Source organism: Hyperolius riggenbachi, chromosome 10 (assembly GCF_040937935.1).
Source record: "Hyperolius riggenbachi isolate aHypRig1 chromosome 10, aHypRig1.pri, whole genome shotgun sequence".
In the NCBI taxonomy this organism is placed as follows: Eukaryota; Metazoa; Chordata; class Amphibia; order Anura; family Hyperoliidae; genus Hyperolius; species Hyperolius riggenbachi.
This window is the reverse complement of record NC_090655.1, coordinates 222,023,471-222,048,908: the sequence shown is the minus strand read 5'-3', so window position 1 is coordinate 222,048,908 and position 25,438 is coordinate 222,023,471. Positions and strand designations below refer to the sequence as shown.

Genomic DNA, 25,438 nt, shown 5'->3' with positions numbered 1-25,438 from the left:
TTATATGGGATAGGAAAGCAAACTTTTGTTTTTCTTAACATCTTAGTAAGGGGGCTTTTAGGACCATTGTAGTCCCTTACACACCCCAATGAGTTCTGGGTCACCATGAGCTTGCTGGTTAGTCTGTGCCTCTCGGATTTACAAGCCCTACTCCATAGAGCCAAATTAATCCATGACATGCACTGATGAGGATCAAACAATCCGAAACAGTCTGTATGCATGTTGGATTATTATGGCTCTGTACATGTTAACAAGCTGACACATCATTGCATTCCAGCGGTTCTGGAGGTGTGTTTAGCTTCTAAGGGCACAATGGTTAATTTGCATATATTCAGCAGTGGTGCCTGGGAGACATCTCGAGCTCACTCCAACCTGAATTATCGCAAATTCTTTCTGTTTTAGGAAAGCAAACTTTTGTTTTTCTTAACATCTTAGTAAGGGGGCTTTTAGGACCATTGTAGTCCCTTACACACCCCAATGAGTTCTGGGTCACCATGAGCTTGCTGGTTAGTCTGTGCCTCTTATATGGGATAAACATGTTGAGCTGATGCCATACCAATCAATAACCACCAGAGAGCACCAGAGCTCACATGACAGGAAATGAGGTAAGCACCAGCAAGAAGGTCAGTTTGGGAAGGGATGGGAAAGATCAGGAAGTAGACAGGAGACATTGCCAAAACTGGCAGCAGGTATTGGCTTCTCTTATTCTTACTATTTATAATGTTTAGGGCAGACCAACTGTAAACCTTAGTTCTAGTCTCTTTACTTATAAGGAAGTGTAATAAATTATGAAAGCAGATATATTTTGTATATTGTAAGCTAGCAAGGGCAGGGACCCACCTTGTAGTGATTCTCATACTGCTGTAATTTAGTATATGCTTGAGTACAGTACCAACTTTAGAGATATCTCAAAGTGCACATTAACTATGTATGTATTTCTACTATGGAATATAACAACTGTACAGTGTCTTAAATTTCTCATGTATATTTGTCCCCCAATATTTGTTTTGCACTATGTACAGCGCTACAGAAAATGTTGGTGCTATATAAATAAATAATAATAATAATAAACCTACAATGTGCTAATCATTATGACACTTCACTGTATACACAATGTCTAGATACATGTGTTTGTTTAATACATGTAAATATTTTTTGGTGAGTTTAAGTATGATACATACAGAGAATATAATGTACGCATTCACTGAAATGTTAATAATTACATAAACCTCAGTGTTCCCCAACCCTGTCCTCAAGGCTCACCAACAGTGCATGTTTTTGGGAAATCCACAGAGGTAGTTAATCAGCTCTGCTGAGACACTAATAACCCCACCTGTGCATGTTTGTGGTTTTCTGCAAAACATGTACTGTTGGTGGGTCTTGAGGACAGGGTTGGGGAACTGTGCCTTAAAGGACAACTGAAGTGAGAAGAATATGGAGGCTACTATATTTATTTCCTTTTAAACAATATCTGTTTCCTGGCAGCCCTGCTGAGCTATTTGGCTGCAGTAGTGTTTGAATAACACCAGAAACAAGCATGCAGCTAATCCTGTCAGATCTGACAATAATGTCAGAAACACCTGATCTGCAGCATGCTTGTTCAAGGTCTATGGCTAAAAGCATTAGAGGCAGAGGATCAGCAGGACTGTTTGGCAACTGGGATTGCTTAAGGCTACTTACACACCAGGACGTTGCGTTTAGGGGACATTATAGGGCACATAACGTGCCCCTAACGCAATGCCTGGTAGTGTTGGAGCAGGACGCTACCAAGAGCTGCGTTACAAAGCAGCTCTTGGTGCGCCTGCTCTGTCGGAGGCGCTGCGGAGACCACGTGAGAGGAGCTCTCCGCATCACGTGGTCCCGCCAGCCAATCAGCTGCCGCTCAAAAGAGTAAACACTGCAAGTGCAGTGAATGCCAAGTAGCCATGTGCCTGGCTACATAGCGGCCTCTCCCCGCCTCCTCTCCGCCCCTAAATAAAAAAAACACCCATACTGAGCATGCGCAAACAGTCTAACGCGACTTAGCCGAGTATAAAGTACTGCATTCAGTACGTTGTCTTGACGTGAAGTGTTACTGTGTAACGCAACGTGGGCATTGTGAACAGCCCATTGATTTTTCATTGCTGGGCGGTGGGGGTGCATTACAGGCTGCACTAACGTGCGCCTGTAACGTCCCACTGTGAAAGCAGCCTAAACGGACATACATATGGCAGCCTCCGTATCCTTCTAGTTTCAGTTGTCGTTTAAATAAGAACAATGCTTGATCTATGTATCTGTTTTACACCATCAGCTTCATCAAAAGGTGCAATATCAAATACAGTGGTTTGTAAAAATATTTGGCCCCCTTGAAGTTTTCCACATTTTGTCACATTACTGCCACAAACATGAATCTATTTTATTGGAATTCCACGTGAAAGACCAATACAAAGTGGTGTACATGTGAGAAGTGGAACAAAAATCCAGAACATTAAAAAAAAAAATAACTGCAAAGTTATTGCAAGTGGGGTGTGCGTAATTATTCACCCCCCTGAATCAATACTTTGTAGAACTAACTTTTGCTGCAATTACAGCTGCCAGTCTTTTAGGGTATGTCTCTACCAGCTTTGCACATCTAGAGACTGAAATCCTTGCCCATTCTTCTATGCAAAACAGCTCCAGCTCAGTCAGATTAGATGGACAGCATTTGTGAACAGCAGTTCTCAGATCTTGCCACAGATTCTCGATTGGATTTAGATCTGGACTTTGATTGGACAATTTTAACACATGGATATGTCTTGTTTTAAACCATTCCATTGTTGCCCTGGCTTTATGTTTAGGGTCGTTGTCCTGCTGGAAGGTGAACCTCCGCCCCAGTCTTAAGTCTTTTGCAGACTCCAAGAGGTTTTCTTCCAAGATTGCCCTGTATTTGGCTCCATCCATCTTCCCATCATCCCTGACTAGCTTTCCTGTCCCTGCTGAGAAGCACCCCCAGAGCATGATGCTGCCCACCACATTTGATAGCGGGGATGGTGTGTTCAGAGTGATGGGCAGTGTTAGTTTTCCGTCACACATAGCGTTTTGGCCAAAAAGTTCCATTTTGTTCTCATTGAACAGAGTACCTTCTTCCACATGTTTGCTGTGTCCCCCACATGGCTTGTACAAACGGGACTTCTTATGCTTTCTGTTAACAATGGCTTTCTTCTTGCCACTCTTCCATAAAGGCCAACTTTGTGCAGTGCATGACTAATAGTTGTCCTATGGACAGAGTCTCCCACCTGAGCTGTAGATCTCTGCAGCTCGTCCAGAGTCACCATGGGCCTCTCGACTGCATTTCTGATCAATGAGTTTAGGTGGATGGCCTTGTCTTGGTAGGTTTACAGGTGTGCCATACTCCTTCCATTTCTGAATGATCGCTTGAACAGTGCTCCGTGGGAAGTTCAAGGCTTTGGAAATCTTTTTGTAGCCTAAGCCTGCTTTCAATATCTGGTACTTTTCCGTTAGCCGGGCGCATCCGATAGGTGGCACTTATCACATTAATAGTCACGTAACAAAAGTGTATCTTGGAACAAATGTAATTTAATAGGCACGTAACAGAATGACACTGGCAGACTGGCAGACGCGTGTCCCCCCCAGATTCGTTCGTCTCAATAGCAGTTGCAAGAAACAAGCAGAGCGGGGAGGCTGCAGACATTGCTTCTGCCAGCACCTGCTCTGCAAGAAGGAACAGCAGGATTCTCTGCCACGACGAACGACAATGGGGGGACACGCTGCCAGTGTTCTATAGGAGAGAGGCAAGGGGGCGGAGACCGAGAGCCGAAGCCGGCGGCTTCATCTGTTACATTGCTGCCGACTTAATTTAATGTAATTCTGTTACGTGCCTATTAAATTACATTTGTTCCAACATACACTTTTGTTACGTGACCTATCGGATGCGCCCGGCTAACGGAAAACTACCAAATTTCTCTAACTTTATCCCTGACCTGTCTGGGGTGTTGTTTGGACTTCATGGTGTTGTTGCTCCGAATACTCTCTTAAGAGGGCCATACACTAGGCGACCAACCAACCAATCGACCATCCAATTCGATTATTATAATCGAATTGGATGAAAATGGGTGCTGCCAAGTGCATGTCCGACAGAAATTGGCCGCACAGTCGATCGCGCATGTTGTAAAATTTCGGGCCGAGGTTGGTTGGTCGGTGCGTGGCGGTACGGCGGCCGATTTGCGAACGAGCGACGAAACCCCTGTCGCTACCGCCGCAATGTATAAATGTATGCAGTGTGTAGTGCATTTATACATTACCTGTCCGGTGTCAGCCTCCACGCAGTTTCCGTCCATCTCCGGGTTCCGCATACACGCCGGCGGCGCTCTGTCGTCACGAAGGCGCATAGCGGCTGACGTCAAACACTATGCACCGCTAGCGTGTATGCAGCTGTTACCCGGCGAGATGGACGGACACCGAGCGGTAGCTGCTACAGGACAGGTAATGTATAAATGAACTACATTACATACATTTACACATTTTCAAGGCAGCGGCACGGCGGACAGCGGCGGCTCAGCCGATTCCCTGATGATTTCATGCTGAAATGGGACAGGAATTGGCCTGTAGTGTATGAGCAGATTTGATTAGAGACAAATTTATCTCTAATCAGATTCGATTAGAGATAAATTTGTCTCTTGGTCGAATCTGCCCGTACTCGTTCTAATGTATGGGCACCTTTAGACAACCTCTGAGGCCATCACAGAGCAGCTGTATTTGTACTGACATTAGATTACAAACAGGTGAACTCTGTTTAGTCATTAGCACTCATCAGGCAATGTCTATGGGCAACTGACTGCACTCAGACCAAAGGGGGCTGAATAATTATGCACACCCCACTTTGCAGTTATTTATTTGTAAAAAGGTTTGGAATCATGTATGATTTTCGTTCCACTTCTCACGTGTACACCACCTTGTATTGTTCTTTCACGTGGAATGCCAATAAAATTAATTCATGTTTGTGGCAGTAATATGACAACATGTGAAAAACTTCAAGGAAGGCGAATACTTTTACAAGCCACTGTACATAGCTCCCAACTGTCCGTCTTTTGGAGGGACAGTCCCTCTTTGAGAACTTAATCCCCCTGTCCTTCTTTCTTCCTCATTTGGCCCTCTTTCAGGACTCATGTACAGATCTGTGTAAATATATGTATTTTTATACTGAAACATGTTTTTAATTAGCTCCAAACTTTATTCCCATCCTTTGAATTGATATATTTCTTAATTCCAAACATTAATATGAAGAAAAACTAGTAATGATAGAAAGGACAAGTGTGGTTTGAATTTTAAAATTACATTTTGCTTATGAATTTTAGTGGTATGCATGGTAATGGGTGTGGCAAGAGGTGTGGCAGGGGCGTGTCTTAAAGTGTCTCTCTCGTCTCAAAAAGTTGGAAGGCATGTCTAATAGTTAGAAATATAAATAGAACAATCAGGTTATTAGAAACGTAATACTTAAAGTACAGCACCTTAAAATGTATAGGTTTGGAGTTGGCCACACACGGATAGATATTGATTTTGTCCAATCGACTGAAATTTTCCATCTGATCATAATTTCTATCAATCAAATGGATTGAAATTAGGATCGATGCGGCTCGTTGTGCTATGGATTAGAATCTGCCAGCGAAAATGGAAGTGTGACATTTATTGAGGTGTTTACTGCACAAGTCGGTAATTTACCTCACTAGTCTGTAATTTCACTTTTCCATGCAACAACAGCCTTAATGAATTGAATTTTGAGCAGCTGTTCGGTTTTCTGCATTTCCAAATGCATTCATGCTTAATGAATTAAGCCCTATGTCTGTCACCACGCTCAGTGTATGGGGAATGTGTTTACAGTCTTCTCATGTGATTTTTTTCCCCCCCCCCTTTTGTTTAGATCAAGCTTTATGGTTTGGTTATAGGTGACAATGACCTCAACAAGTCACATGACCATCTCTCTCAAGATGGACAAAGGTAGAAATCACAAGACTGAGAGAATATTACACTTAACCTTGGATATCATCTACCTGCTGACTGGAGAGGTGAGGGGGATTCTGGGATACCACTTACTGCTGTTAATAAAAACATGACCTGACTGGAGAGGTGAAAAGGATTCTGGGAGTGTCCCATAACATCACTGTTAGTAAAACACAAACCTGACTGTTGAGATGAAGAGGTTTCCAGGTGTGTCTTATGACATCACTTACCTTAATAAAAGGAGGATTGTGGAACTGTCTGTCAGATGACATCACTGTTACAGTATTTGTTAACAAAACACCGCCCTGAGTGATGGGTGAGGCAAATTCTCGTGACATCACTTTGATTTTTATTAATTAAACAGAAGTGACAGTGAAGAGCATCATAGGAGGCATAAATCCAAAAACGGGGCTGGAAAATTTGGGCGCAGGGTGAAGTCGAAAAACAGCTCAACCTGCACCTGCAAAAATCCTGGCGGTGTTAATTACTATTCCCCTCCAGGCCACCATGGACTCAGGGGTAAGATGCAGCTATTGCTGGCAGCCGAATTGCACTGTTTTTCTCCTGTCTTTTGCCGGTGTCCAGATTACCCTCTGAGTGCCGCTATAGCCGTAATTCACATTATAGCCTAGAGTGGCACCATAATGTCCAGCGCCATTTTTGCCTGCCTCGCATAGGAGTGTTTCATGACATCTCATGTATCAATAAAGCTTGTTCCTCTCATTGTGCAGGACTATGTGGTGGTGAAGAAGACTTTTATCAGAGAACTAACCAGAAATCAGACCCCAGTGACAGCATCTCCATCTTATTCCATGACTGCTGAGAGAAACACTGAGGAGAAGATTCTAGAGGTCATTAATAAGATCACTGAGGTGCTGACAGGAGAGGTGAGCACATCTGGGGATTATAGGACATTATCCAGTCGTCACCAGGTCCGGATTTACATCACAGGAGCCTATAGGCACAGATGTCCTGGCACATTAGACTTCGCCCTTCATAAACCTTCAAACCCCCACCGAACCGCAAGTTCTGTTGTTTCAGCTGTCACTTCTCCCTTCCCTTGCCCTTCCTAGGTCACAGGTGTCCCTTAGTATTAGGTGGCCAGAGGTACCCTCAGTATTAAGTAGCTAGTGGTGCCCTTGACTGAAGGGAGATCTCATCAGTGGAATGCAGAGTGCCGGGTGAATAACCTCTCATTTACACTCTCATCAGGACTCTGCACAGGGAAGGAGGGAAGGAAGTGCTCTGAGAGGGGCGTGAGCCGCCTTTCCCTCATCAGACGCCAGTAGACATGTGCCTACAGTGCCTTATGGTAAATCCGACCCTGCCAGCCACACAAAGGATGTATCTGAATTTGTATTGTGTGTTAGCTTTCCAAAAAGCTGACAGTGTCTCTGCTTCCTTTTGCAGAAGAATGATTCCTTAGGAGAACTGAAGGATCTGAGGACTGATGTCTCAACAAAGAACCTTCATTCCATCACACTTTTAGGTGAGATAAAGTCTTAGGTCCCTTTCATACTGTGTAAGTTGTATCTGGATTAAATCACAACACAACAGAGCTGAGAGGTCACAAAGCGTGGTAGTGATGCAGTGCGACCATAACAACCACATAACCACAATAAGCTGGAAGTCCATTAATGTTAAGAACAACGTGAATGCAAGTTGTATTCAGTTGCACTAAACGGAGGAGATCAGCTTCCAAAAGGGTTTGAATGCAAAAGCATTGCACGCTAAACCCTTCCACCAGCGCTGAGGTTTCCTTCAAGTCGAATGCACAGAAATCAGTCATAACTCACTACTCACACCATTATATAAAAGGGCTGTACTGCTTCTTATTGTGAGTGTTTGAGTGCAGAGGCGTAAAAAGACCCTGAGCGGTAAATTAAAATGAAATTTGCACTTGCCTGCGGCTTCCTCCGGACCCCCCGTATCCCGTGAGGTCCCCCGGCATCCTCTTCTGTTCTTTCTTGGTCCCACAGATGGCTCCGGTAATCAGCGACTTCGGGTGAGGTCATGCATGTGTGCCTCGGGTGTGGCATCACGGCGGTCGCTGTAAGCATCCTGAGCATGCGCGGTTCAGTCTTTAGAGAACCATGCGTGAGCAGGACACTTACGGCGACTGACGTGACGACGGGCACGCATGCGGGACTTCACCTGAAGTCACCGATTACCGGAACCGCCTGCGAGACCAAGAAAGAGCAGAAGAGGATGCCGGGGTAGGGGTGCTGGAGGAAGCCACAAGTAAGTCCAGATTTCATTTTTATTTACTGCTCAGGGTCCCTTTAACCTCCCTGGCGGTAAGCCCGAGCTGAGCTTGGGCTATGCCGCGCAGGAGGATTTCTCTGCTTCTGGTGGTGCGATTCGCCACATTCAAAGTGCTGTGCGCGCAGCCAGCACTTTGCTAGCCGCGCGCACAGCTCGATCGCCGCCGCTCTGCGGCGATCGCCCGCACGCAGCGGCGGAAGAGGGCCCCCCGCCAGAGCCCTGCGCTGCCCGGACCAATGAGTTCCGGGCAGCGCTATGGGCTGGATCGAGTGCGCATGACGTCAGGACGTCGGCTGACGTCCATGACGTCATGCCGATCGTCGCCATGGCGACAGGAGAAGCAAAACAGGGGAACGCGTTATATACGCGTTCCCCTGTTTGCTATTGATGCCGGCGACGATCGCACTAGAGGGCCACATGCGCCCTCTAGTGGTGTTTCATGTAGCTACCACTCTGGTAGCTTTACATGAAACCAAAAAAAAAATTAAAAAAAAAAAGCATTTTTGCCCATTTTTAAAAATAAATTAACCGCCAGGGAAGTTAAAGGACAGCAGTTGCAAAAGTAAAAAAATAAATAAAAGTTCTGTAAAACTGTTTATAAATTTCTGATGAAAAATGCTACTTTCACTTTAAAATGTTTAAAGGTTTACCACTAAATCACTTTTAATCCATCATGTAACAATCTGACGTTTGAGGGACGCATGAACCACTTGGTAGGGACAGCAATTTTTACCTAATGTCACTGCTGGTGGGAGCTGCCTCTAAATATATTCAGTTAGTTGGCCCCACCCTTATGCTACCGCTGCTTCTACTATCTAAAGTGTGACATGCTGATCTCCGGAGGAATCCTCACAGAGAGGACCCTAGAGAGGTGTGGCTAAAGTAGATGCCAGCCGGTGCAGAACAGTCACGCAGCGAGAGGCACAGTTGCTGGGTTGCTATGGCAATGCGACGTGTGCTGCGGCATTACGCTGCTTTGTTCTCAATGGCTACATAGGAAGTGCTTAGAGGAATTCTATGCAGGCACGGGGAGAACATACAAACTTCTTGCAGATAGTGCCCCGGCTGGGATTCCATCCAAACAAAACAGCGCTGCAAGGCACTACCATGTCACCCCTCGTTTATAACAATAAGCTTGTTTATAACAATCGGAAGCACTACAAGAACTATGACATCGTAGTAAATTAACTAATGAAGCCATTTACTGCATCCAAGAGGTAATTTACCCATCAACATTCTGAAAAGTTTAAATGCTAATGTATGAACAGAGACAGAAACTAAGTAAAATATTGTGATAATCACCAGGTAAAATGATTCATACTTTATGAGTGCATCTCTACATGATTACTTGTCCCAAAGTCTGCGGTGCAATACTGTATGACTTCCGCGCAACGCAGCTGTGGCGAAATTCTTTGGAGTAAATGGAGTAAACGCAGGAATTTCATCAACGAGAGCACGGTGCGTCACATAGGCGCGGACCAATAGGAATCCTAGGTAATCCCTGTGGCGTACTTCCTGCCCAGCAGGGGTTAATTCACTGAGCGGGGGCGGTGCTATGCATATGACCCTGTCGGCACACTCTGCCGCAGGGTCATATGTTTGTAATTTTTTGCATTGCGATGGGATCTGGCAGAAGCTGGTGTGATTCAAACACCACTACAGCCAAATAGATTAGCAGGGCTGCCTGGCAACTGGTATTGTTTAGAAGGAAATAAATATGGAAGCCTCCACATTCTTCTCACTTTAAGCTCCACTACATGTGTTTTCAACATTTCCCATTGTTTATGTGGTACTTTAAAGCTTAAAGCTTTTTTACCAAATTTTTGCTCTGCTTGTTTGGTCATGCTGGAAATCATTTGTAGTCTATCCTTGTTCCAATAAGCCATTCCCTCCTCTTTATTAATTTGTCCATATTTATCCCTGCAGTCTGTCACCACCATGTCTTTCTTTCCAACAGATCTACTGACTGGAGGATCTCACCCACCTATGTCTCCATTACAGCATTGCATGAATATGGGTGAAGGAATCGTTATTGAACAATCCACCACCAAGTCCTCCTCACCACAGGAACATGACATTGCCCGCATTCAGGGTAAAGTTACATCATCTTCATGTGTGGGAGAACCTCTCCGGTGCTCTGGCATCTCCATATCGAGAGGCATTACTCAGAATGCATCTAGTCATTTTAATAATGAACATGGACCTCCTTCTGACTTGTCTGTTTCCACGGACTCTTCGCAATACCAACGGATTAAAATCAAGGAAGAACAAGAAGACCACTTGGACATCGATATTTCCAACTCAACACAAATGGCATCCATTAGATTAGAGAAAGCATCACCAGGTGGTGGACTTCATTTCCAAGCCGATAGTCCTGCAGTCTTAGACTATATCACAACCACAATAAAGAGAGAATCCTGGGAGGAGGGAATCCTTTCAGGAAGTGATGAGTCACACACGCCCACAGATCATCTGCCATATACAGATAATTTAGTGCTCACTGTTACTGGCCAGACTCCATCAGTGGAGAAACCATATTCTTGTCTGGAGTGTGGGAAATGCTACAGCAGTACCAAAAGCCTTAGTAAACACACCCGACTCCACACGGGAGTCAATGTAAATTTTTGTGCAGAGTGCGGCAAAACCTTTTTCAACAAGTCTGGCTTAATCAAGCACCAACGCATACACTCGGGCGAAAAGCCTTTTGCTTGTTTGGAGTGTGGCAAATGTTTCATAAGTAAATTTGAGATTGAAATGCACCAGCGCAGTCACACAGGGGAGAAGCCATATTCTTGCTCTGAATGTGGGAGGTCGTTCAGCACAAAGTCCAACCTGGTGAAGCACACTCGGGTCCACACAGGAGAGAAGCCTTACACCTGCTTGGAGTGTCAGAAGAGTTTCAGCATCAACTCCGATCTGGTGCGCCACGTCAGGACTCACACCGGGGAGCGGCCTTACTCCTGCTCCGACTGTGGTCGGCGATTCATAAGCAAATCAAATCTCACCAGGCATCAGGTTGTGCATTCGGGAATCAGAGAGAGGCCCTACTCCTGCTCCATGTGTAGGAGATGTTTCACCAGTAACTCTGACCTTGGGCGACACCAGAGAGTCCACGCCGGAGAAAAACCTTTTACCTGTGATAAGTGTGGGAAAGGTTTCTCAAGCAAAACTGCCTTATCGGCTCATGTGAGACGCGCCACACGGGGGGAGGATCTGGAGGAACCGCCGTGTCTTTCTGAGGACTAACTTGATTGCATACCACTAGAGTTGCTCGTGACTAGCATGGCTCATGGAGAAACATGGGGTAAATTGAAAGAGCTGATAGATTTGTAAGGTCGTGATTTGCCGGTTTCATCTATGTGTTGCTTCTGTTTTCTCTTTTTTATTTTTTTTAAACAGTCTTTATTAAAAGAGAAAAAATAGCAGTTCCAGTATATAGAGAAACATAGAGTACTGCAGTGTTTGCCAAGCAATAGAACATTGTGACCAGACAAATCGGCTCCAAGAGCGAACAAATAAAAGATCAAGTACATGAAAACCATATATACAGAAGCACAGGACAATACTACTCCCCAATCTAAAATCAAGAGGGAGGAACGTGTTAGGATAGCAAAACATTAACACAGCTCAGATGGATCCACCAAAGATCCTGTCCCGTATTGGAGGGAAATCTGGTTGCCAGTGGCGTAGCTAAGGAGCTGTGGGCCCCGGTGCAAGTTTGACAATGGGGCCCCCCCAAGCACTCTATACATAACAATTGATACGGCGCACCAAAACCTGCTAATGGCAACTACAGTGTCAGAGGTGCAAGAAAAGCATGGGAAACAGTTTCTTAAGGATTACCAGTATGCAAAGTATCTATAAAAGTCATTATTATGGGCACAGGACCAATAGAGAGCTAATACTGTAGTTGGGGGAGGGCCCTTCGGGGCCCCTCTGGCCCAAGGGCCCCGATGCGGTCGCTACCTCTGCAACCCCTATTGCTACGCCCCTGCTGGTTGCCCGGGAGTACCAAGCCACCCGGACCAAATTTTGTCAAATTTATGAGGAACCCCTCTACAGGTTCTGTTTTCTCTGTAGGCTAAAACAGTAAGTGATGACAGCAGATCAGAGCCTTACAAACCCATTGCCTGATCAGACTGTTCACATGCTTCTCTAGAGTTCTAGGGCCAGATTTATAAGTAGGCAATGTAGGCACATGCCTACAAGCGGCAGGTGCTAAAAAGGCTACTAAATGACAAAATATGATAACTCCCCTCCTTCCCCTGCCTGTAGCAATCTGCCTGCTTTTGCCTCTAGAGGTTACCATACATTGCTTGATTGTACACTGAGTGATTATTGGGCGATCAGGTGTGGTCGATTGACTAGTGGCCCACACACTGCAATCAAGATCTCCTTTACTAATCGAGCTGAACGATGTTGTGTCTCTATGCTCTGAAACTAAATATCCATTCTTTGTCAATCGAAATCATGGGAACAGTAGCAGATTCCTTTACAATATTTTCCATCCTGTCCAATCGAGTAAATTGGTTGATTCAACCAGGTATCGGACAAATTCTATCAATCGGATTTGAACATAATCAGGTTTTCCCTGATCTGATAAAATGATAAAATTGGATCGTTGATCAAGCAGCAAAATCAAGTAGTGAATGGGCACCTTTAATATTTACAAGGAAGCTTACTAAATGATAAGGTATATTTATATTTACACATTTTTTTAAACTCAGTTTATCAGCATATAAAAGGGCGTGGCATTTGATAAGGGGTGGAGTTTAAAGCTGGCCATACACTGGCCCGATTTGCGCCCGTTTCGACAGCAGATTCGATCACTGGGATCGAATCTGCTGCCAATCGTTCACGCTACACGCCGAATTTCGATCCATTTCGTCCGATCCCGTCGATCGCGCCGTGCGGAAAATAACCGTCGATCGCCCGCGGGTAAAGAGCGCATCGCTAGCGGCGTTCAAGTGCCCGACGGCCGACGCAATAGAGCCCGCATACATTACCTGCTCCGCCGGCGCGACTCCAGTCTCCCGGTCACCGCTGCTCTGTCTGCGCTCTGGTCTCCAGGTCCGGCATGCCTCACTTCTTCTAGCCCGGCAGGAAGTTTAAACAGCAGCAGCACCACCACAATAGATTGTGAACGGTTTCAGGCTGAAATCGGTTCACAATCTGTTTGCTGTAAAGGTAGCCATACGATCCCTCTCTGATCAGATTCGATCAGAGAGGGATCTATCTGTTGGTCGAATCTGATGGCAAATCGACCAGTGTATGGCCACCTTAAGGCCAGGTCTTCTGTGCCTGTAGGCCTGTGAGATGGCAATCTGGCCCTTGTTCTGTTGAACGCAGGCAACTCTACATTGACGACTGATACCACATTGTAAGACAAAGTATTCTGCTGTGTGTTCATGGGCATTTTTAGGCACAGGCAATACAGACCACTGCCTGGAGTGCCATTTGTCCTGGGGAGTGCTATGCCCTTGATTAAGCCCACCCCTGAACAAAGCCCTGCCCCAACTAAGCCACACCTCCCAGGATGAAGCCATGCCCTCGTTGGTGTTTGTACCTCTTTGTCCCCTTGTGCCTTCTGTAGCCTTGTGCCGCCTTCAGTCACTCTGTACCACCTCTGCTCCCCCCGTGCCTCCTTCTGCCCCCCTGTCCCTCCTTAAGTCTCCTTGTGTCACCTTCTGTCCCCCTTTGCCACCTCTGCCCCCCTGTGTGTCCAGAAATGGATTAAAGTGAAATGGTGCCCTAGGCAAGCAACGACTTTGGGCCCATGCTTTATGGCTACCTAGCTTTTTTTGCAAGATGTGTTGAGGGTTAGCATAAACAGGGCCCCTAGGCTATCTCCAGGCCCTAGGCACCTGCCTAAGTTGCCTTGTGGATCTCTGTTCGTCCCTTTTTTTTTTGGGGGGGGGGGGGGTCTTCTCGCATGGAGTGACAAAAAGGCTACAAACTGCCCTGTGTGTGTTAACCCCTCCCATGCCACCCACATGACTGCATTCTGTGCTACTACTGCCAGTACTTGAAACATGAGGCTGCTAGAGATTTTGTGTACAAAATTTACAGAAGTAATTCAGACAGGAGACTGCCAGTCCATCATTTCAATTTTCTTTCTTTCTCTCTTTTTGTTTGGTTTGGTTGTTGTCATTCAAGCTGCCCAGTGTTAATTGATGAGAAGATACTGAACAGAAGCTTTTACAGTATCCCCAGTGTGGGTGGCGTTTCCCATTGAAATTAATGCTACTGCTGGTCACAGGCGGATGGATTTTATTGTGATCTTTTTAAATTATTGATATTCAAACAATCACAAAATGAATAAAATCAATAATAGTGTTGGTGTGATTTATTCAGAAGTGTGTTTAAAGGAAACCTGAGGAGACTTAAGTATAATAGTTTTATACATGCTTGGGGTTTCCTCCAGCCCCTCCGCAACTGATCGCTCCCACGCTGGCTTCCTCCGCCTCCTCCTACTGCGCATGTACGGCCTAACCGTGTGTGCATTCCCCACCGTGTGCGCATGCCCCGCTGCGCCTGCGCTGTACTACCCAGCCTCGGGAGCGAGACTGACCCAGACTCCCCAAATTTATGGGGCTTCTACAGAGAGTATGCGGAGGACGGTGGCATGGGAGCGACCAGTGCAGAGGGGGCTAAAGGAAGCCCCAGGTATGTATAAAACGTTTATACTTAAAGAGAAACTCCAACCAAGAATTTAACTTTATCCCAATCAGTAGCTGATACCCCCTTTTACATGAGAAATCTATTGCTTTTCACAAACAGAACATCAGGGGGCGCTGTATGACTGATATTGTGGTGTAACCCCTCCCACAAGAAGCTCTGAGGACCGTGGTACTTTTGACAGTTTGCCACAATGTAACAAGGTTCACAGACAGGAAATGGCTGTTTACAGCTGTCTCCAATAGCCAAAACAGCTAGCAGCAGCTACATAACCTGCCCACAGTAAAAATGTCACCATGTAATAAATGTCAGAATGTAAATCGGGGAGAGGAAAGATTTTACAATGAGCAAACACTGACTAAATCATTTATACATAATTATTGTAAAAATGAAGCACTTTTTTATTACATTATTTTCACTGGAGTTCCTCTTTAAGTCGTCTCAGGTACACTTTAAAATAACTTGAAGTCAAGCCCCATAAATATAGCAGCTTACTTGGATAATTTATTTTACACCATTTTTAAGATACAGGCTTGTCAACTCCAGTATATGAAGTATAAGCAGAAGTCTGTGTTGATTTTTGCTTGAAAAATGTGCATCGATTGAGGCAATCCATTCTACTTCCACAGGGTTAAATTGGCTCTCTAAAGCCTCATAGACATGTTGGAAGCAAGTTTCCTGGTAGGGACTCGATCCCCCGGGTGACATTGCAGGGCTGACTCTGTACCAACACGTCGCTAGCCTTCGGGCAGGGGGGAGGAGGACCTGAGCAGTGCACAGATGACGTCATATGGCAGGCAGGAGGGGTCAAATTAACCTGCCAGACTGATCACTGGCCGAGGCATCACTGGCTGCTGTGCACACATTAGTTTCTCAGCAGATCTGGTCATTATTAGCTGAGTTTCATCTAGCATGTGTACAAAGTTTAAAGGAAATATCTGAGACATTTTAAAAAATCAGATCTACTTACCTGGGGTTTCTTACAGCCCCTGGAAACCTGTGTTCCTCGCCGCAGCTCTGCTCCAAGCCATAGTCGCCAACCCCGGCCAATCTCTTTGGCTCACATTCATATAAGGGTGAGGAGACAATGAAATTGGCTCACAGAGCTCTGTTGTCATAGTGACAGCAGAGCGAGTGAGCTTCAGCGGCGGGTCTGTGCAGCGTGACATTGGTAGGCCCTGTTTTTTGTGCCGGAGACGGCTGGTACCAAAGTGGTTAAAGCAAACCTAAACTGAATTTCAATTGATGAGATAAACAACTGTATCTGTCCTCCTACTCCTGAAAATGACATTTTAGAATTCCAGTTTCTATTTGTGTTTAAAAGCTAAAAAAAGTAGTTTTTTTTCAGCTGAATGACACTTATAGTGTTCCAGAGCCACAATCTATCAACTATTGACCTTCTTGCCAGGCAAGAGTTTTATGGATTTAGTTAGTTATTAATGAGAGTTACTAGTCCTGGGTCCAACTAGAGAGAGAGAGAGAGAGAGAGAGAGAGAAAGTTCAATTGCATACCTGAATTCTTAATCTTTACAGTGAGAATAAGAAAAACTGAAAACAATTATATATGTATGCTTGGCACTGTACATACAGTGGAGGAAATAATTATTTGACCCCTCACTGATTTTGTAAGTTTGTCCAATGACAAAGAAATGAAAAGTCTCAGAACAGTATCATTTCAATGGTAGGTTTATTTTAACAGTGGCAGATAGCACATCAAAAGGAAAATCAAAAAAATAACCTTAAATAAAAGATAGCAACTGATTTGCATTTCATTGAGTGAAATAAGTTTTTGAACCCCTACCAACCATTAAGAGTTCTGGCTCCCACAGAGTGGTTAGACACTTCGACTCAATTAGTACACCTGTCTTAACTAGTCACCTGTATAAAAGACACCTGTCCACAGAATCAATCAATCAAGCAGACTCCAAACTCTCCAACATGGGAAAGACCAAAGAGCTGTCCAAGGATGTCAGAGACAAAATTGTAGACCTGCACAAGGCTGGAATGGGCTACAAAACCATTAGCAAGAAGCTGGGAGAGAAGGTGACAACTGTTGGTGCGATTGTTCGAAAATGGAAGGAGCACAAAATGACCATCAATCGACCTCGCTCTGGGGCTCCACGCAAGATCTCACCTCGTGGGGTGTCAATGGTTCTGAGAAAGGTGAAAAAGCATCCTAGAACTACACGGGAGGAGTTAGTGAATGACCTCAAATTAGCAGGGACCACAGCCACCAAGAAAACCATTGGAAACACATTACACCGCAATGGATTAAAATCCTGCAGGGCTCGCAATGTCCCCCTGCTCAAGAAGGCACATGTGCAGGCCCATCTGAAGTTTGCCAATGAACACCTGAATGATTCTGTGAGTGACTGGGAGAAAATGCTGTGGTCTGATGAGACCAAAATAGAGCTCTTTGGCATTAACTCAACTCGCTGTGTTTGGAGGAAGAAAAATGCTGCCTATGACCCCCAAAACACCGTCCCCACCGTCAAGCATGGGGGTGGAAACATTTTGCTTTGGGGGTGTTTTTCTGCTAAGGGCACAGGACAACTTGATCGCATTAACGGGAAAATTGACGGAGCCATGTATTGTGAAATCCTGAACGACAACCTCCTTCCCTCTGCCAGGAAACTGAAAATGGGTCGTGGATGGGTGTTCCAGCACGACAATGACCCAAAACATACAGCAAAGGCAACAAAGGAGTGGCTCAAGAAGAAGCACATTAAGGTCATGGAGTGGCCTAGTCAGTCTCCGGACCTTAATCCAATAGAAAACCTATGGAGGGAGCTCAAGCTCAGAGTTGCACAGAGACAGCCTCGAAACCTTAGGGATTTAGAGATGATCTGCAAAGAGGAGTGGACCAACATTCCTCCTAAAATGTGTGCAAACTTGGTCATCAATTACAAGAAACATTTGACCTCTGTGCTTGCAAACAAGGGTTTTTCCACTAAGGCCCTGTTCACACTTGCGGTTTTTTAAAAACCGGAACGGATGTCCGGACCGCACCGGATCCGGACCTGATCCGTACGGTTCCTATACGGATCCGTTCCGGATCCGGTCCGTTTGCATCCGTTTTCCGTGCGGTATGAACACGGTTGCGGTCCGGATCCGTTTGAGATAACAAGCTGTATAATAATACCTGGGGTCTGGGAGGTCGGCAGAAGCTCTGGGGTCGTTGTAGGGCCTCACCTCCTCGTTATCAGACGTATCGGACATGTTGCTGCCGGGGAGCTCCAGCGTGAGGTCGCTGCTGCTCCACTCTGTGGGCGCTGGGCCCATGTGTCCCCGTCCAGGATGGCCGCTGTAGCATGGAGGAAGCATGGGAGGTGGGGTGGAGCGTCCGTTTTTTACGGCCAGTGTGTTGTGCGCTCTCCGGTTCTCATTGCTTTGTATTGGCCGGATGCAACAGTCCGGCTCCGCTCCGGATACGTCTGCCGGAGGAGCCGGACCAAAAAATAGCGCATGTTGGATCTTACGCCGGAGTCCGGCTCCAGTCCGGACGCATGTGAACGGACGCATAGACTTTCATTGCTGTGCCGTGCGTCCGTTCCGCATGCGGTCCGGCTCCGGCACGGCGATTCCAGACGGCGACCGCCAATGTGAACCGGGCCTAAGTATTCAGTCTTTTATTGTTAGAGGGTTCAAAAACTTATTTCACTCAATGAAATGCAAATCAGTTGCTATCTTTTATTTAAGGTTATTTTTTCGATTTTCCTTTTGATGTGCTATCTGCCACTGTTAAAATAAACCTACCATTGAAATGATACTGTTCTGAGACTTTTCATTTTTTTGTCATTGGACAAACTTACAAAATCAGTGAGGGGTCTAATAATTATTTCCTCCACTGTACACGTTTATCTCATCAAGCCACTTCATGTACCCTTTAAGCAATGTCGGCAACACCCTGTCTTGCTTTGTTCAAGGGTGAACCTAATTTGCAAAAACACAGCCTATGCAGTAGGTAGAATACAAAGGTTTTCTAGAAATAATGTACATATGTTTTTTCTTTTTTTTGTAATTTTTTTTTAAGTAGTACCAGGTTACTTGCTGTTTAATCCAGTTCTGTAATTTAGCCTTTTGGCTTCCTGAAGGGACTCTCAGTAACCTGCAGCAATAAGATTAGGTGGAAAAGCTGGCACAATAGGTTGCAAGGGGCTTTTGTATTTCAGAAAACAAGAGTGTGTTCCAGTGTCCCCAGCCATTCACAGAAACGAGCAGTCTAGGCAGGGGGTGTGTTATTGTGGTAACTACACTCTTTTAGAGTCTGATAACACCTTGACGAATTATCAGATACCCTGGAGGCTGTGACCTGATATGAAAGGATGATAAATTCAAGACTCACCAGACAGGGTTATTTAAGCAGAACAGGTATGCTGTTATTTAGGGTGGATAGATATCTTAATTACATTGAAAAGCCATATAAGCAGAAAAGGCTGTCTCTGTTCACACCTAGGTTTCCTGTTATGAACCTTTAGATATTTTGTGTGCGCAGCAGTAGGGGTTAGCTCTCTCGCCTTGCAGTGCTGGGTCCCCGGTTAAAATTCCAGCTAGGTGAATATCTGCAAGGATTTTGTATGTTCTCCCAGAGTCTGTGTGGGTTTCCTCCGGGCACACCGGTTTCCTCCCACATCCCAAAAATATATACAGAATGCACTACATGATACATACATAGACATATGACCATGGTAGGGACTAGATTGTGAGCCCCTCTGCGGGACAGTTAGTGACAAGACAATATACTCTGTACAGCGCTGCAAAATATGTTGGTGCTATATAAATACTTAAAGTGAACCTCCAGACTAAAAATGTACTCAGCAGCACTGAAAAGGCTTGGTGTTTCTTTAACAGTTTCACAGCATCAGAACTTTGTTTTTCTTATAGAAGTCTCATTTTTAGCTAAGCTCTGCCCCATCAAAGAAAACTGCACGGGCTTTTTTCCCCTGATGCTCAATGCTCAATGACACATTCATTGAAGTATGCAAGAGCTAAAATCTATGAACTATTGACCCTTTTTATCTCTTTCCTGCTCTCAGAAGCCATTTTCTGCTAGGAAAGTGTTTTATGGTTGGAATTTATTATCAGTGAAGGTCACACTGTAGTCCGGACTGAGTCAGCCACTTACATACCTGATATTTAACTCTTTCAGACAGAGAAAGAAAAAAAGGAACACAGCATAGTTATTTGTGTGCTGGGCACTGTACATACACGTCTATCTCATCATGCCACATGCCACTTCGGGTATCCTTTAAATACCACCAGTTTGTTCAGACAAAGTTGCAATCGCATTTTTGCATGTATTCCCTGCTGCCAAAATATCATTTAAAGTGAGTCTGAAGCGGATTATTCATTAAAAAAAACAGATACTCAACTAAGGAGAGGAAAGGCTCTCGGTCCTATAGAGCCTTCCCATTTTTCTCGTTCCCCCTGCAGGCTCCTCTGTTTGAATCTCCCGCCGCAGGAGACTTTGACAATCTTCGGAAGCACTCGGGCTTCCGAAGACCAGTGGCTCTGTATTGTGCATGTGCAAGTGCGCGAGAGGGCGCTTGCGCAGGCCCGGATTTATATCACAGGAGCCTATAGGCACAGATGTCCTGGCACCTTAGACTTCACCCTCCATGAACCTACAAACCCCTCCGAACCGCACCGCAAGTGTGCTGGCTGTTCCAGCTGTCACTTCTCCTTTACTTCCCTTGCCCGTCATAGGTAGCTACAGGTGCCCCTAAGTATAGCGGTACCCTCAATATTTAGTAGCTAGAGGTGCCACCAAGTATTAGGTAGCTAGAGGTGCCTCTGACTAAAGGGAGAGCATGTCAGTAGAATGTCGAAAGCTGGGTGAGTAATCTCTCATTTCCACTCCCATCAGGACTCTGCATAGGGAAGGAGGGAAGAGCTCTGGAAGAGGAGTAAGCTGCCTTTCCATCATCAGGTGCCTGTAGGCACATGCCTACAACACCTTATGGTAAATCCAGCCCAGCGCTTGTGTGTGCACAGTACAGAGCGGCCTATCTTCGGAAGGCCGAGAGCTTCTGAAGACTGCCGAAGTCTCCCTAACCCAGAAGAAGAACAACCAATTGGTCGTGGACTGCTAACGGGGGAGCCTGTTGGGGAACACGAACACCGTGAGGAGAACAGGAAGGCTCTATAGGACCCAGAGCCTTCCCTTTCCTTAGTTATCGGTTTTGGTTTATTTTTCAAGTCCACTTCAGTCTCTCTGATGCTTCTGATGCTTTGAGTCTTATTAGCTTATTTGCTCTTAGTAGCCACAGCAAGTTCTTGTGACTCTGTAATTTCCCCACTTGGTATCATTGGCCTGATCAGTCCTGTCCATGCTGCCCTTAGCTGTGCACCACTCCCCTGCATCCCCATCAGCCTCCAGACTGCCCCCCTCATATCTTGCAGTTTTCTGGGCAAACTTTTCAAGCTTTTGTGCCACCTTGCTGGATCTCACCCCCGCCTTTACTGCCTTGTGCTGGGCGGATCGGCGCCATCTTGCCTGCAAAGGGGTGTCTGTCTGACGAGCTTGGTTCTCCTTTTCAGCTGCATGGCGGCCTCGCTTGGAGCTCAGAAGTAAAACGACTGCTCCTGTCCTGTCACCACTCTGCAGAATTTGGAGGACCTAATCTTTACCGATTGTAGGTGCTTCACTGCAGAATGTTTGTTTTTTTTGCTTTGTGCTCCCAAGTGAGCAGAAACCTGATCTCCCAGAGTGCTCTGGGGCAGAAGGCCGCATAACTAAATAACCAAGGCTAAACATCACTGGGATGGTGGGGTTAAATACTAATATACAGCAATATGCAAATCTGAAATCTCAGTAATTAACAGGGCCTCTTAAATGTGACAATCGTGTGACCTCCCCAAAGCATCAGGACAGGACTTTTTTGAGCTGGCATTTTCTTGCTTTTAGGGTTAGGGACAAGTTTAGGGGTAATTGGGGGATAGCAAGAATATGAAAGGGAAATAGTATTTTACTTTGGGGCATGTAGCAGGAATAGTATTTTTACAGACTATTATGGGTTATAATCCTTCAAAAAGGGTTTAACCATTAGCTGCGGCAGTATATATACGTCCCATGGTTGCTCTCTAATAGTTCCAGGGGCGGAGATATTCGTCTTCTCATTCCTCTGGGCGGGCCCGCAACCCCCTCCCTCCACGGCATTGTACTAGTACACTGATCAGTGTGAGTGAGTGGGAACACATTTCTCATCCACTCCAAGTGCCGGTTTCAATGACACCGGCATCAATGAGATGCCTGCGGTCATTGTAATAACATAAGTAACTCATACACGCCTTACTTCCTGTTAGCGTACTAACAGTATGCTCAAAGATAATGCGACATCTTGTGGGCAAATAGTAAAATTACACCTTGCTTACATTTTTTTTTTTTTTTATAAAAAGACCTACACATACAATTAAAATTAACCCCTTACCTCCCACACTCTCCCATAGTTACCCAAATAAAACTTTTGCATAAAAATGACAATTAAAAAAAAGACATAAATAGTTACCTTAGGGACTGAACTTTTTTTTAATATGTATGTCAAGAGTGTATATTACTGTTATTTTTTTAAAAAAAAATATGGGCTTGTAATTAGTGATGGACGCAAAACTGAAAAAATGCACCTTTATTTCCAAACAACGAAGTGGAGGGCTATGACCAGCCGTCCTTCCGTATTCCTCAGGGGGCAGCAAGTAGTCCTCCAAATAGGTCAGCACTGTTCTCTTAAAACATAGCCCTTTATTGAACATTCATTAAAAGGTAGTGGTATAAAAAGTGGGTGGCTGTATTTCAGCAACAGCCCGCTGTTTCAGGTCAATGAGCCTTTCTTCAGGCTGGACAACCCCACACTCATATTTTACACTGGAGGCAAATGGAATTTTTTTCTATTTTTTTCTTATTATTCCTATTAAAATTAATTTAGCATAAAATCATACTTAGCAAAACATACCACCCAAAGAAAGCCTAACTGGTGTCGAAAAACAACAAGATATAGGTCATTTTGTTGTGATAAGTAGTGATAAAGTTATTGGCAAATGAAAGGGAGGAGTGCTGAAAGGTGAAAATTGCTCTGGTCCACAAGGGGGAAAACCCCTCAGTGGTGAGGTGGTTAAATAGAACCAGTATCTAATAAGAGATGAAGCCTACTGAGTGCTGAAACGTACATATCTGTTTGTCTAATTCAAATAGCCTCAGGAAATATTAATCTCTTAGTTATTATTATTCTTTTTTATTATTACTTATCTAGTGCCAAAGTCTTCCGTAGCGCTGTACATAATCCAAAACAAATAGTGGGGAGCCCAGATGCGGTACATGAGAAGTTCAAAACTGTATTTTTAGGACATCCACCTATATACATACATCGTTTTTGGGGGGTTTTGAAAGTTAAAATTTATTGTAAATGTTTTCCTTAAATATATATTCCCCCAACATGGAAGATACAACAACAACTTAAACAGCAGTTGTACAGGTAAATCAAATACATACATACATACATACATACATACATAGTTAAAGTGAACACGTGGGGGTAAATAAACTGATGAGATAAACAATTGAATTTATCCTCCTACTCCTAAAAAAACATCCCACGGTTTTATTTGATGTTTAAAACAATTACAAATTAGATTTAATGTTTTATTGTCTCTGCTAAATTACTGTCTATTAAGGGTCCCAGAGTTAAAATACATGAACTGTTGACCTTGTTTTATCTATCCCCTGCTCTCAGAAGCCCTTCTCTACCAGGAAATAGTTTTATGGCTGTGATTCCTTATCAGTGAAAGTTATGCTATAATCCAAGGATCCAAGGAAAGAAACTGTCACTTGCAGGCCTGAAGTTTAACTATTTCAAGCACAAAAATAAATAAAAGAAACCCAATCTAGTTATCTGTTCGCTTGGCACTGTACATACAAATATTTATTTCATCATGTCACCTCGGGTACACTTTAATGTGTGGTTCAAGACATCACCAATGTAGATGCTCGTGTGATAAAGTACAGCAGAAACAAGAAAGACTAGGGGGAGGTCATCTGCCCTTGTGAGCTTTACAATATTAAGGCTAGTAAGCAGGGCCGGATTTGTGGGAAGGCCCCCAAGGCTGGTTCCTAGGGCGTCAGAATTTACCAGAAAATGTGGGTCGGCAAGTGGTGACAAGTTGACTACACTTGTCACCAGCTCCGAGAACCGCTCTGCGAAGTCCTGAGCCATCCCTTTACTACTGCAGCTGCCAGTAGTAGGCTGCATGCAGGCTCTCTGCTGGAGACCTGGGCAGCGCCGAGCGGCTTGCTGATGCGGGCAGCGGCTGGATCAATCAGCTCAGCCGCCGTCAACAAACCGATCCGCCCCCCTTCCTTCCCGGGAGATGCAGAATCGCTCAGCTCTCACAAGGCTGGTGACAGTGGGCCTTGGGCGGTAGAAGGTACAAATCCGGCCCTGCTAGTAAGCTGAAGACACTAGGACAGGAGACAAAGGGATTAGCACAGGCATGGGCAAACTCGGCCCTCCAGCTGTTACAGAAGTATAAGTCCCACAATGCATTTGCCTTTATGAGTCATGACTGTGGCTGCCAGACTCCTGCAATGCATTGTGGGACTTGTAGTTCCGTAACAGCTGGAGGGCCGAGTTTGCCCATGCCTGGGTTATCAGATGAGGCAGTGAGGCCAGAGAGATACAGTACTCAATTGGGCCTCTTTTCCATCAGTAGCTGAAGTTGCTCCTGTTCACCAGCTGGGCGCACTTACTAGCACTCGACACAGGCCATGGACAAACCCCCCCATTAGTGTTGCATCTGAGCCGTTCAGCCAACAAACAAGCAGTTCAGCCGCCCATGGACAAAAAGAGACCTTAAAATACCTTTATAGGGTTTGTCAGACTGACACTGATGTCTTTTGTGTCGAGTAGTAGTTTACAATGGTGGTGGAAGGGTTGCTGGAGCATGGATTAGGTGCCAGTTTATGTTGATAGTAATGTATGCTAAGTGGAAGAATATGTGAAGAAGGGACATGCAGTGGGAACAGTACTTTCCTGCTATGCCTAGGGCTGGTGCACACAAGAGCGGTTCTAAAGCGTTTTTTAAAACGCTTGCAGGGGGAAAACCGCTTGGCTAATGAAAGTGAATGGGATGGTGCACACCAGAGAGGCTCGTTTTTTCCACAAACGCAAACTCGTGTCCTGCAGCATTTTTTAGATTTCTGAGGCGTTTCTGCCTCAATTTTAAAGTATAGGAAAGTGGAAAACAGCTTTGAAAAACACTAGATCAGAGCGGTTTTCCAGGCGTTTTTGTTACAGTAGCTGTTCAGTAACAGCTTTTACTGTAACAATATTTGTAATCTGCTACACAAAAACTCTCCAAAAAACGCTAGGCATGTTTAGAAAACCTCTCTAAACATGCCTAGAATCACTCTGAAATCTGCTTCAAAAACCTCGAGCATTTTGCAGATCTGCTAGAGGGTTTTGGTGTGCACTGGCCCTTAAAGTGTACCAGAGACGGGGAAAAAAAGGTTGTTTTTTTTTAAAAAAAA

At 44.9% G+C, this 25,438-nt stretch overlaps 1 protein-coding gene across 2 annotated transcripts; it reads left to right on the top strand.

The window, feature by feature from the left end:
- Positions 1-636: 636 nt before the first annotated feature.
- LOC137534575 (zinc finger protein 629-like) lies at positions 637-14,618 on the top strand. 2 transcript variants are annotated; one of them, XR_011024370.1, is made up of 6 exons: positions 637-689; positions 5,897-6,041; positions 6,708-6,863; positions 7,387-7,465; positions 10,199-11,545; positions 14,398-14,615. XR_011024370.1 is itself a non-coding variant. In XM_068256139.1 (5 exons), exons 2-5 carry the CDS (start codon positions 5,928-5,930, stop codon positions 11,485-11,487), a joined length of 1,638 nt encoding a protein of 545 aa, XP_068112240.1. In that variant the 5' UTR covers positions 637-689; positions 5,897-5,927; the 3' UTR covers positions 11,488-14,618. The 2 variants fall into 2 exon arrangements, 1 of the variants encoding a protein (XP_068112240.1); XM_068256139.1 differs by having other exon boundaries at positions 10,199-14,618.
- The last annotated feature ends 10,820 nt before the right edge of the window (positions 14,619-25,438 follow it).

Bases quoted from the DNA above. Each gene is read 5' to 3' on its own strand.
- LOC137534575 (XM_068256139.1), top strand. From the start codon at position 5,928: ATGACCTCAACAAGTCACATGACCATCTCTCTCAAGATGGACAAAGGT. The intron at 6,042-6,707 runs GTGAGGGGGATT...CTCATTGTGCAG, and splicing joins TCTACCTGCTGACTGGAGAG to GACTATGTGGTGGTGAAGAA. The intron at 7,466-10,198 runs GTGAGATAAAGT...TCTTTCCAACAG, and splicing joins TCATTCCATCACACTTTTAG to ATCTACTGACTGGAGGATCT.